Source organism: Volvox carteri (genome assembly GCF_000143455.1).
Source record: "Volvox carteri f. nagariensis unplaced genomic scaffold VOLCAscaffold_4, whole genome shotgun sequence".
Classification (NCBI taxonomy): domain Eukaryota; kingdom Viridiplantae; phylum Chlorophyta; class Chlorophyceae; order Chlamydomonadales; family Volvocaceae; genus Volvox; species Volvox carteri.
The window spans coordinates 1,794,885-1,807,581 of NW_003307547.1; the positions used below are offsets into that span (position 1 = coordinate 1,794,885).

The following is a 12,697-nucleotide window of genomic DNA, read 5'->3' on the forward strand; positions in this document are numbered from 1 at the left end:
GGTAGGGGTAGGTGAGGTGGGGGGTAGGGGTAGGTGAGGTGGGGGGTAGGGGTAGGTGAGGTGGGATAGAGAGGGGGGCAAAGACGAACCACGAGCGAGTGAAGCTGATACCAAGGAAAGACTGCTGCGGCCGTTGTAAAGAAGGTACGGCACACGGCACGAGTAAAGGAAGGTAAGGTTGGGGAGGTAGGTGTGGTACAAACACACCAGTGATTTTCTTCATTTAGGACGGGTCTCAAATTATTCCAACCTAAGTAACAAAGTTGCTATTAGGGTCGTCGTAATTTATACCTTAGGCGCCATAGTTTCTGCACACTACGGAGCAATCTGGCACCAATCGACGTTTTTGGCTGGAGGACTGAAAATGTACGAGTCGGCTTCAATTTATTCCTTTTTTTCCAAAGGCCAAAATGCCAATTTATTCCTTTTAAGTAATATATATTACTTAAATAAAAAACGCTGGAACAGGAACTAAGTTGATGCGCCATTGATCCGCTAGATTTCGTTGGATGCTGGTGGTGAATTGCTGAACCCAACGAATACATTCTGAAGTCGGATGGGGTGAACGGATTAGGGTGCCCCTCCTCTAGCAGGGGAGAGCAGGGAACTGCCTCCAAGGGAAAGGGGGCCGCTGGTGAAGCTTTACCACCCTGTACAACATACATACATACATACTAAGTTGATGCGCCGTTGATCCGCTAGATTTGGTTGGATGCTGGTGGTGAGTTGCCGAACCCAACGAATACATTCTGAAGTCGGATGGGGTGACGGATTAGGGTGCCCCTCTAGCAGGGGAGAGCAGGGACTGCCCCGGGAAAGGGGGCCGCTGGCGAAGTTAACCACCCTGTAACAACATACATACATACATACAATTCCTCCCCTCCCAAACTCCCCATCCCCCCCACCAGTAGCACGCCATGAGCGGCTCCGCAAGCTCGTCCTCGTCTTCATACCACAGCGCCCCTCCATCCGTACTGCCCGACGGCTCCCGACCGCTCAGAAGGTCCTCCATGCGCCGCCGGGTGGCGGCCAAACGGTCACGAACCTGCGAATGTGTGAGTGGCGCGAAAAAATGACAAAATCCAATTTGCAGTATCTTTTGAATTCATGGATTTCGGATTTATGACATTGGGATTGGATTCGTGGACATTCAAATAATGACTAGATAACTGTACGTACATACGTACATATATCCATCCATCCATCCATCCAAAACACACACGTGCATATGCTTACGTGTCCGAGGACGATGCGGTACGGGTGAAAACCGGGGTGCTCGTGTGCCCGGGCAAACTGTACGGGCGCCGTGCCAGTCCGCTGCGCCATCAATGTACGGCGCATCAATGTTGGATCCAGACAGCTCTGCGCGCGCGCCGCCGCTGCCGCCGGATCAGCCGTCGCACCAGCTGCCGCCAGCTTGGCGGCGGCAGCGGCGCCGGACGCCGCCGCCGCGCCGGACGCTGCCGGCGTCGGCGGTAACGCGGCGGCGCCGCCAGACCATCTCGCCGCCGTCGCACCGGGACCGAACGGCGTGGCGTTGGCGTTGGGAGTTAGCGGCGGTACGGCATCCGGGGTGCCGGGGTCAGCAAGCATTAACGCTTCGACAGCGGCTGTGTCAACTAGTACCGCAGGTACGGCAGGTACGGCAGGCAGGACAGCCGTAGCAGAGAGGGGCCCCCCGTCGGAGGATGTACGACGAGGTCGAGGGCTGCTGCCGGTTTCTCCGTCCGAGAGTGAAAATTCGAATTCAGAGCCACCTTCAACCTCATCCTACAAACAATTTTTGATCATAATTTGTTGTTTTAGATTTTTGGCAGGGCAGAAGGATACCCCAGAATGAGCGAGTTACGGAGGTACATATTATGAGGAAAAAAAACACAAGATGAATAAAAAAAATGGGAGAATCAGGAATGACGCCGAGTAGTAGAGAATGGACGTTTTGAGTCAAGGTCAATGCGGAAATGTAAAAAAGTCAACAGGAGCGATGCAGAACAGCAAAATGTTAATCTCCCGCTGCCGTACTGTGGTGGTTGTACGACGAACGAACAGTACATAACCTCAGGATGGGAGAAACGAGTGTATTTACGACATGTTACGACACGTACCTGGCCCGGCAGGTCGTGCGGTACGGAAACCTCCGCCGCAGTGTGGGACGAGATGGGCTGCGTCCCCAGGATCATGCCTCCAGGGAAGGCTGCGCCGGCGCCGCCAGACAGCACGCCGACGCCGCCGTCAGCGGATGCCTTGCCGATGCGGCGACGGCGATGATGCTCCGCGGGCGCCGGCAGCGCCAGCGGGACATCAACGTCGATGCCGACGCCGTTGACGGCGGCTGCTGCGCCAGGGGCGGCGGCGGCTGCCGCCGCCGCTGCTGCTGCCGCGGCGGCTTCCGAGCCGCCATGGGATGCCGCGTCGGCGGCGCCTTGGGTTGCTGCGGCGGCGGCCTTGGCCCGTACGACTCCGGCCTTCCTGGAGTTGCTGTCGGAAACAATCCGTCGAGCCATGCGCCAGACGGCAGCGCTGCACTGACTCATCGACAGCTGCGGGAGGTTCGTTGGGTGGCGGTTAGGTGGTAGTTAGCAGGTGGTTGGGTCTTAAACCCAACCAACAAAACCCCCATTTTATTGGCGAAAAGTGCCAAGCCGCACAATTTGCTTTAAAACCTACCCACACATCTAACCTACCCTCCGCCCTTTCCCCCCTTTCCCCTTCTTTCCACCCCGCCCTTTTGCCGTACCTCAAACCTCAGCGTGTCGATTTCCCTCAGGTACAGGTCCGCCGCCATCCAGCGGGCCAGTGCGGTGACGTGCGCCGTAACGGTGGCGGTTACGTTGGGGTTGCCGTCCCGGTCTCCGCCCATCCAACTGCCGAACTTGAAGGGCGTCGCCTGGTGGTGCCAAGGGTGTGGCTTAGTCGCCTTAGTTTGGAGAGAGGATGGGTGGGTGGGTGGGTGGGTGGGGGAAAGACGAACCACAAAAGAGCTAACGCGTCCTACTGACGCCGTGTGACCCGTGCGGGTTTCGTTTGTACATCTACACATTCAAGCCCCCAGCGACCCCCGACCTTCCCCCGAACCCCTTCATGCTTCATCCCGCCAGAGCTCTTAGTTTCCCCAAACCCCCAAAAGGCACGAAACGCACACGCAAACACGCGCGCACCCACGCATCCCCATCCCCCCACTCCACCACACCCCATCCCCCCCAACCCTCCACATACCCAACCCTCCCCCCCCACACCCCCACACACACATACACACACCGGCACACCTGCAGCGGCAGGTCGTGTCCGGTGTACTTCTTCAGAGCCGCACTAAGCCGCCGCATGTACTGCGGTACGGCAGCCCACAGAGACTGCTCCACGATGTGCAGCCCACCTCGGGCCTCTACATGACACAGGTACGACGGGGTTTGACGGATTCAGACTTTTAAAAAGATAAAAGATAAAACACATATACGTACACTCAGGCAGGCGGCTGGCAGAGGTTAAGGCCTGACTTCTGCTCCGGGCCGACCCGGGATCAAATCCGCCTGCCGGCTCCTCGGGTGTTTGAGAAGTGTTGAAATGGGAGGTGGTCCCCCATCTTGTGGACGATGTAGGACGTGATAAAATCAACTTGCGAGCTGACCAGGAACTAAGTTGATGCGCCATTGATCCGCTAGATTTCGTTGGATGCTGGTGGTGAATTGCCGAACCCAACGAATATATCCTGAAGTCGGACGGGGTGACGGATTAGGGTGGCCCTCTAGCAGGGGAGAGCAGGGACTGCCCCGGGAAAGGGGGCCGCTGGCGAAGTTAACCACCCTGTAACAACATACATACACACATATGCATACATACATACATACATACATACATACATACATACATACATACATACATACATACATCGTTCATACCATGTTGAACACTGCCCATCCCATCAGCACTGGGCACATAAGCAACATTGGGCCAGATCAGTAGTACGGTGGGGGACCACGTGCGAACCCCTGGTGACGATCTGTTTTATAGGCAGGCGGCTGGCAGAGGTTAAGGCCTGACTTCTGCTCCCAGTCGACCCAGTCGACCCGGGTTCAAATCCGCCTGCCGGCTCCTCGGGTGTTTGAGGAGTGATGAAATGGGAGGTGGCCCCCCATCTTATGGACGGTGTAGGACGTGATAATATCAACTTGCGAGCTGACCAGGAACTAAGTTGATGCGCCGTTGATCCGCTAGATTTGGTTGGATGCTGGTGGTGAGTTGCCGAACCCAACGAATACATTCTGAAGTCGGATGGGGTGACGGATTAGGGTGCCCCTCTAGCAGGGGAGAGCAGGGACTGCCCCGGGAAAGGGGGCCGCTGGCGAAGTTAACCACCCTGTAACAACATACATACATACATACATACATACATACATACACACATACATACGCACCATCCAGGGGTGTGGGCTTTTGCCGCCGCAGTTCGTCAGTCTGCCACAGCGCCGCCACCTCCCTCTGCAGCTCCGAAACAATGTTCCGACGCTCCTCCGAAGTCAGGTCGGATCTGAATAAAATTTGAATTTAAAAATTCAAATTTAAAATTGGATAGCTCCACACCGCCAAAGAAGTCAACAAAAGATGATAAAAATAGCATTTTAACGCAACTTTCACGATTTTGATTACCGTACTCAGCCGTACAAAACAAATGTACACATATGCCCTTTACCTGTCGTGCTGCTGCAGCAGCGCCGCGATGCGTGTGTGTTTGTACTGCAGTGTACGGCGGTTGACTTGCGTGGGATGTGCCGTCAGTACGATCTCCACCTGTTGCTCCGAAACCGCCCGGTACAGGTCCTCCGCATCGACCCCTTCCGTGATGAGGCGGGAGAACACGTTCTCGCAGCTGTTGACGTTAGGCTCGCGCTGAGAGCGGTCCCGACGAACACTGCAACATGATCATGATGCACAAGATAAAAAAGAGATGGCGAATGCGAGTTTAAAGGTTAGATGATGATAAAAGAAGAGAGCAACAGGATTTGTTCAAATCAGCCATGCTGCGACGGCAGCACCTAGATAGTAGTTTGCCCGCGTCCGTGTCTCTCTCTCTCTCTGTCTGTTTGTCTGTCTGTCTCACGAAACTTCCCCAACACACGGAAAATCAAAGACGTCCCTGACACCGTTCGTACGTTTCCCCCGTTTCCCCTTTCCGGAGGTTGGTTCCCTCCTCAACTCTTACATTACATGCTTCCCCCTTTGTCTCCTTTCTAGCCTCCCCATCCCCCTTCCTCTCTACACCCCCCCATCCCCCTTCCTCTCTACACCCCCCCCACCCCCCGCACTGCCCCCCCGGTTACCCGTGGTGCAGCTCCGCAATCCCACTCAGGTTGAGGTAGTGTCCACATGCGCGAGTGAGGGGCACCGCCTCCTCCATCTCCAACGTCATCAGCTCGTCAGCCAGCCGCTGGGATATCATGGAGGAGGCAACCTGGTGGGCAGGTGTACATACATACACACATACGTATATACATAGGTATATACGTATACACGCACATACATGGAGTGTGGGGTAGGGCAGGGTTGAATTTAGGGGATGCGGGAACGATTTACAGCAAACAAAAGGACGAGTATAAAAAAGATAGCAGCTCTGGTCGAGCACTGGGTTGAGGTAGTAGGTTGGGAAGTAGTGAGAATATGTGGCAGCGGCTGACGGCTTGAGTTTGCTCCCATGTTGGCTATAACGACAACCACCTCAACCACCATAACCACCACTTACCGCATCTCCCTTGAGCGAGAGCGTGGAGGCGCACTGTGCCAGAGTGCGGATGCGCTCGATCTGTTTTTGGTGTCGTTTGGCAGAAACGGATTTAGGGCGGCGGCATGGCTATTGGTAAAAAGGTCATCGGGTTGGGGCCAGGAAACAGTCGGGGCCTAGTCAACCTGTGTAAGTTCCCTTTACTTTGGAAGCATGGCGGTCGTTCTATTGTATCAGGGTTGGAGCTGCTGGAATGATGTCCAACAGCGGTGTTGGAGGTTTTTATGAAAGGGAATACGCGAATTTGTCGGAAGTGGACAATTGGACGAGCCCGTTGGAATGCGATTGCTCAGCTAAGCAGCGCTACGCTGATGGTAGCTCTGTTTCGGGGAAAATCGACCTGGAAATGGTTGGTGAGAGGACAAGACCGTGCTGACCTTCTTGAAGAGTCCCTCGCCGACCTCCACGCGTAAACATTCATCCAGCAAACTTCCAAGGAGTTTGCAGTCATCTTCTAGGGGGGTAAGATCATCCTGCGCATTACACGTAGGCAGCGCCGTCAGAAATCGCTGGAGCTCCAGTTCCATCAAACGCCAAACCATGCCGACAAACTCCAACATCACCAATTGTTGACTCACCCTAACAGCTCCAAAGTCGTAAGTGGAATCTGTCATCCTTGCGGAACAAGCTTCTGCACGCGTACAACCCAAACAACCTAACACCACGTGTCGAGGGTTCTGCAAATTGCAGTCCTCAGGGCGCCCACAATTCGCCTCCCAATCTAATATAACTTCACCGTAACATTTGACATCGAAGATTATTTCATCGCTAGGGGAAGTAGGGAGTTGAAAGCGCTTAATTCACGGCAACCTCCGAAACCAAGGGCTGTATTCATCTGTACCATTAAAGTCTCGGGCGCGTTGTATTTGGCACAGTAGCTCCTCAGTGGCAATCATGCTGGCATCCAAGCAGTCCCAGGCGACCACTCGCAACGTCTGCTCCAAGGAGCCCGTCATGTCAGGTGCGTGGGTTACGCAGCAGGTCAACTCATCGCTACCATGCCTTCACATAGTGCATAATGTATTGGCTCTCGTTAGTCGATATATGCCGGCGGTGTTCGGCGTTTCGCTGCTTAACGCATGCTCGTTCCAGACGCAGCCCGGCGGCCGATAGGGGCCCAACGCTTCAAGATCAGCCAATCTCATATCATAATTGAATTCAATTATCATCCATTGTTTACCGGTCCGGGCAAATACACTATCGGCCATAATCCGCCGAGCCATTAATGAGCCTGCAGGCGTTACAAGCTCTCTCGTCCGTCCACGTCCGACGGCATATGCCTCCCTTGTACCAAATGCTTACAAACGCTTAGAAACCTTTTGAGTTTTAATCCTGCTGCGTACTCGTTTCATCCTGCTAATCTTCCCTATTTGCCTACCTCCATCTACGTTCCTCATCTCTTCCCGTTCCCCAATTTTACCTCTTCGACGCGTAGCCGCGCTCCGGGCCTCTGCTGGCGCTGCCGTGCGCCCCTTCTCCTCATCTTCCTCCCTGAACCGCCTGGCCTCCAGCCATGCCAACGGCAGCGCCTCCCGCACCGCTCACAGCAAGCTGGCTCGCGGCCGCAGCGCGCTCAACGTCGTGGCCATGGCGGGCGAGGGCCAAGGTACGGCACGCTAGCGACGAGCGTTACGCATACCTGTGACACGAGGCGAGCCCGTGAAAGTTAGAGGGCACAGGGGGCTACAGGGTGTACTTGCGTTCCCACAGATGGTGGCCATGTCCGGGTGGGTTGTAGTCAAGAAGTGACTTGACCCACATCAGGGTTGGCGTTGATCACAGCCAAAACACACACACACACACACACACACACAGCCAACACACACACAGCCAACACACACACACACACAGCCAACACACACACACACACAGCCAACTGAGTATTGGCAGTCTCGGCCACCGCCATCGCCAACCCCACGACAACCCCATGTCTACACCTCCGTCACGCCCGCGGCTGCCACGGCCACATCCCCGTGCGGTGGTGAAGGGAGTTGATTGAGACATGTTTACAATCTCTTATTAATTAGTGACACGAGAGACATACAGACATACTTCCTGATCGGGTACTTGGGCACCACATGCGGTCTGGGTCGGTGGCAGCTTTAGCTGATCTGGGTCGATCGGGGTTTCGACGCCGCGGCTTCGATTGATGGACCAAATTGGTGACCCAGATCAATTTCAAGTGCATTCCTCATCCTGATCCTGTTTGGCGCTGGCTCTATCAGTAGCAGTGTACGTTTTATTACCTTCGCACACATTCACATACACGCTCCGTTCCCGTTGGGATACGGTTAGGTGCATCTGGGCAGCGTCAGGCCCAGATGGATGCGTACACACACACACTCTCTCTCACACACGCTCTCACACTCCCATACACACATTGTGTGGGGGGGTGTATGGGTTATCGTGTCGTACTAACACATGTGTTTGGTTCGTACGCTCTACCCCCATCCCAACCCCCCGTCCCCCATGATTTTGATTCATTTCCCCCATACCCCCGTTCACACATACATACATACACACACGCCCCCTCGCACATGCAGCTCCCAAGCCCGTGTGCCTCGTAACCGGCGCCTCACGCGGTATTGGCAAGGCTATCGCTCTGGCTCTGGGGGCGCAGGGAACTCGGGTGAGCGGGGGAGGTCTAGGTACCTGGGGGTTTGGCGGGGGGAGGGGTCCTGAAGGGCGGAGCTCTGAAGGGAAGCAGCCCCTGGAAAGTGGGGAGATAGTTCCTGCTCAGATCACGAAGGTGTTCTCGAGTGAGGTGATCACTGTGCGGTGAGGTGGGTTGGGGTGAGTGGGTTTTGTCCGTGGGGGGAAAAAGTTGGGGGGGAGGGGGGAGATTGCGGGTTTTGTTTTGTTTTTGGGTTTTGTTTTTGGGTTTTGAGGCTTGGAAGGATGAAGGAGGGAGGGGGCTTGGAAATGGAGAAGCCCAGGTCTTGAAGCCCAGTTGTTACCCCATGCGGGGGAGCTAGGGGGATCGACAAACTGCTAAGTTGGTTGGGTCGGTTGGACGAGCTGAGCGGATGTACCGGAACTGGGAACTGGATCCGGGGTCCCTTGCCCCCTTGCCGCGTGTCGTACTTCCTTTCCTCCCCAGCTGCTTGCTCGTACACACACTTGAGCTCTTGTGCGGTGTACGGCGATGTACGGCCTCTTCAGGTTGCGATCAACTACGCGGCTTCTGCGGCCGCGGCTGAGGAGGTGGCTGCGGCGGTGGTGGCTGCGGGGGGTGAGGCGATGGTGGTGGGCGCCAACGTGGCGAAGCGGGAGGAGATCGAGCGCATGTTCAAGGAGGTGGCGGAGAAGTGGGGGCGTCTGGACGTGCTGGTCAACAACGCGGGTGAGTGGGGGGAAGGGAGGGAGTTGGGAAGGGAGGGAGTTGGGAAGGGAGGGAGGGGGGAAGGGAGGGAGGGGACAGGGGGAGAGGGGGGGAGGAAGAGACGAGCCACGAGCGAGTGAAGCTGCTGCCAAGGAAAGACTGCTGCGGCGGGGGGCCCCAGGGCGGGGGGAAGTAAGGAAGGAATGGAGGTTTAGGTAGAGGAGTACGGGCAGGGAGAGGGACGTTGGAGACTAAATGTGAGGAGGAGGAGGAGGAGGAGGAGGAGGAGGAGGAGGATGGGTGTTGGGGAGAGAGGGGTTTTCTGTGTAGGAATGGTTCATTGGGAATTTCCCTCCGCCCCGAGGGCGCCGTGTGCGACATGCTGAGGCGCTCATCTGTCTGTCTGTCTGTCTGTCTGACAGGCCGCTGACGATTTAGATCGCCGCAAGGCCCCGCATTATTGTGTGATGTCCGTCTGTCTGTCTGTCTGTCTGTCTGTGCATCTGTCGGCGTCACGCGTCCATGGGTCGTCCATCACGGTGTCGTCGTGACAGACACACACGTGCGGACGTGTCGGCGTCCCCCCGTACGGTGGGGGACCCCCCGGCCCCACTCTATGATGGCGACCCACCCACACACCCACCCCCCGACCCCCTCCCCCTCCCCCTTCCCCCCCAAAGGCATCACTCGCGACACGCTCATGATGCGCATGAAGCCCGAGCAGTGGGACTCAGTCATCGACACCAACCTCAGCGGCGTGTTCTACTGCACCCAGGTGTGAGCGTGCATGTATGTATGTTGTTACAGGGTGGTTAACTTCGCCAGCGGCCCCCTTTCCCGGGGCAGTCCCTGCTCTCCCCTGCTAGAGGGGCACCCGAATCCGTCACCCCATCCGACTTCAGAATGTATTCGTTGGGTTCGGCAACTCACCACCAGCATCCAACCAAATCTAGCGGATCAACGGCGCATCAACTTAGTTCCTGGTCAGCTCGCAAGTTGATATTATCACGTCCTACACCGTCCACATGATGGGGGGCCACCTCCCATTTCATCACTCCTCAAACACCCGAGGAGTCGGCAGGCGGATTTGAACCCGGGTCGACTGGGAGCAGAAGTCAGGCCTTAACCTCTGCCAGCCGCCTGCCTAGATGTATGTATGTATGTACCTATGTATGTGTATTTTTAAAATGGACTGATATATTATCTCATATATCTCAAAATATGAGTCGAAATTCCAAGACCAAGCAAGCTATGTCTGAGGTCACCGCGAAGGAAGTTTTTATTTTTCTTTTTTCCCCTTTTTACCCTAAGCCCTCACTGAAAATGGCATATGGCATTTATTGTTCTTTATTAAAATGCTGCTTGCTGCTGCAGCTTCATTTTTTGCATATGTGTTTCCTTTTTTGTTTCCGTTTTGCATCTGGGTTGAGTTTTCCTTTCCTCCCCCTTTCCTCATTCCCCGCAACGAAATGATGTTTTCCTCCTCCCCCTCCTCCTCCCCCTTCAAGGCCGCTACCAAGGTGATGAGCAAGCAGAAGAGCGGCCGCATCGTCAACATCACCTCAGTGGTGGGTCTTGTGGGAAATGCAGGTCAAGCCAACTACGCGGCCGCCAAGGCCGGTGTCATCGGCCTGACCAAGACCACGGCACGTGAGTGGGCGCCGCGGGGCATCACCGCCAATGCGGTGGCCCCCGGCTTCATAGCATCCGACATGACCGCCGCCATCGACAAGAAGTACGAGGAGGGCATCCTCAAGGGCATTCCCCTCGGTGAGGCGGGCTTGGTGGATTTGCGGTGTAGCTGGGTCGGGTTGGGTTGGGTTGGGTTGAGTGGTGAAATGAATGTGTGTATGTGTCTGAGCCACGATTTGTGTATGTGTGTGTATATGTATGTATGTATGTGTGTGTGTGTGCCGTGCGAAGGTCGTGTTTGCAGCTTCGCACAAAACTGAGCGTTCATGTCTGGCTAGGCAAGTTCTTTATCTTCTCGAGACGATGGGGGACTTGGGGAATCTGCTGTCCCACTTGAGGCTCCGCCAACCGCTGCAACTGCAACTACCTAACCGCCAGGTCGTTACGGTCAACCGGAGGAGGTTGCTGGGTTGGTTCGTTTCCTGGCCTTGGACCCCGCCGCCGCGTACATCACCGGGCAGGTTTACAACGTGGATGGGGGCATGGTGATGTGAGGAGACGGAGATGGAGATGATGAGGAGGAGGAGATGGAGACGGAGATGGAGATGGAGGAAGCAGCAGGGGTACCTACAGACTTACACACACGCGCCTACACACACACTTACACACAAGGGCTGGGGACCCCCACGACGGAATGGGATCTAGAAATAGAGAAGGGAGAAGACGACCTCCGCGCTTTGGCACATGATTTGAAGATCACCAAAGAGATCAGCAAGCACAGACCTGGAGGAGTTCTGAGCGGCTGCGTGAGGACACACACACACAAATATACATACATACATACACACACACGGAGAAACGCGAACATGCACGCATCTTTCAATTTTTGTTTTTTTGGTGTGTGTGTTGTGTGTGTGAGTGCGTGTGTGTGTGTGTGTGTGTGTGTGTTCCGTGAAACAGCAGAAGCTTCCCGAGAAGACGTGTAGAGCACCCCCCCACAGGGGCACTTCGCAGCTGGACCCCCCGCCCAAGAAAGGTAAAGCTCCGGGCGGAGAGCTGAGGACCTCAACGGTGGACGATGGGGTGCGATGTGTGCTCCAATCCGTAATCAGTCAGCCTCACCTCGCAGCCTCACCCACGAAGACGAGGAGGGGGCTCCCTTGCGCCCTCGTATCCTCGAGGGGTTGATGTCCCCAATCGGCTGGTGTGTGACCTTTTTTGTGTTTCGGGATTGGTGTGGTAGTGGGGAGGGTGAGCCCGGGGCGGCAGTGGAGGAATGGGATGCGGTTTGCCCTTTGCGCTCTGCCTTCTTCTTCTTCTTCTTCTTCTTCTTCTTCTTCTATCGAACGCATCGGGAGCTGTCCACCACGCGTGAGCCTGTGTAAAAAAATATTATACAAGTAATTTATTGGGCAAAACTCGCCGCTCTTGTTGAAGTTGCGTCGGAGTATGTCAAGGAGAGGGTCGGATGACCAAGTCATTATCGTTTTGGCATAATCCACTCCTATCTAGTTGGGGGTTCCCCGGACTTTCATACCAGCTGCAGCTGAGAGCTGCGGGGCTCTCTTGGCGCTTCTTTCCCCCCGTTTTGACTTTGCACAAATAAATCACATACATAGTCCTACGCTGCCAGGACTGCCAACAACCAAGATGAAGGGTCAGGCGGTAGGGCACGAGGTGAAGTGACACAGCCTAAAGCCCAAGGTGGGATATATCCCACCACCTTGCAAGGTGGGATATAGGTAGCGGGTATAGCGGGAAGTACCTTTGACATTTTTGCGCTTCATGCAGACTTGCAGAAACTGATTGGCCCGAGGCAAACTTACGTAAAGAGATCTCGTTAGGATGCGATCATTACGGAGGAGGACAGGGAACCAACTAGCCCTACCAACCTGCATCACTAGCCTTACATGCTAGCAATTTGCGTTAAGCCAACCAACCCTAGAGCATGTACTCTCAGCAATCTTATA

At 55.3% G+C, this 12,697-nt stretch overlaps 2 protein-coding genes across 2 annotated transcripts in view; one reads left to right on the top strand and one right to left on the bottom strand.

Moving 5' to 3' along the window:
- Window positions 1–6,300, bottom strand: part of VOLCADRAFT_56464 (uncharacterized protein) — a gene marked incomplete at both ends in the record, with an annotated part of 12,344 nt that extends 6,044 nt beyond the window's left edge. Inside the window, 12 exons of the mRNA XM_002946928.1 lie at window positions 315–390; window positions 867–1,045; window positions 1,237–1,379; window positions 1,916–2,162; window positions 2,460–2,540; window positions 2,738–2,887; window positions 3,267–3,382; window positions 4,413–4,525; window positions 4,688–4,906; window positions 5,316–5,446; window positions 5,735–5,794; window positions 6,151–6,300. Of these exons, the coding sequence (XP_002946974.1) occupies window positions 315–390; window positions 867–1,045; window positions 1,237–1,379; window positions 1,916–2,162; window positions 2,460–2,540; window positions 2,738–2,887; window positions 3,267–3,382; window positions 4,413–4,525; window positions 4,688–4,906; window positions 5,316–5,446; window positions 5,735–5,794; window positions 6,151–6,300 (1,665 nt within the window). The remainder of the gene's footprint in view (window positions 1–314; window positions 391–866; window positions 1,046–1,236; window positions 1,380–1,915; window positions 2,163–2,459; window positions 2,541–2,737; window positions 2,888–3,266; window positions 3,383–4,412; window positions 4,526–4,687; window positions 4,907–5,315; window positions 5,447–5,734; window positions 5,795–6,150) is intronic.
- A 367-nt stretch (window positions 6,301–6,667) lies between these two features.
- VOLCADRAFT_79385 (uncharacterized protein) lies at window positions 6,668–12,125 on the top strand (the record flags this gene model as incomplete). The annotated part of the gene is made up of 7 exons (XM_002946742.1): window positions 6,668–6,734; window positions 7,209–7,379; window positions 8,317–8,402; window positions 8,936–9,116; window positions 9,776–9,870; window positions 10,604–10,865; window positions 11,166–12,125. 7 exons carry the CDS (start codon window positions 6,668–6,670, stop codon window positions 11,279–11,281), a joined length of 978 nt encoding a protein of 325 aa, XP_002946788.1. The 3' UTR covers window positions 11,282–12,125.
- Window positions 12,126–12,697: the final 572 nt, after the last annotated feature.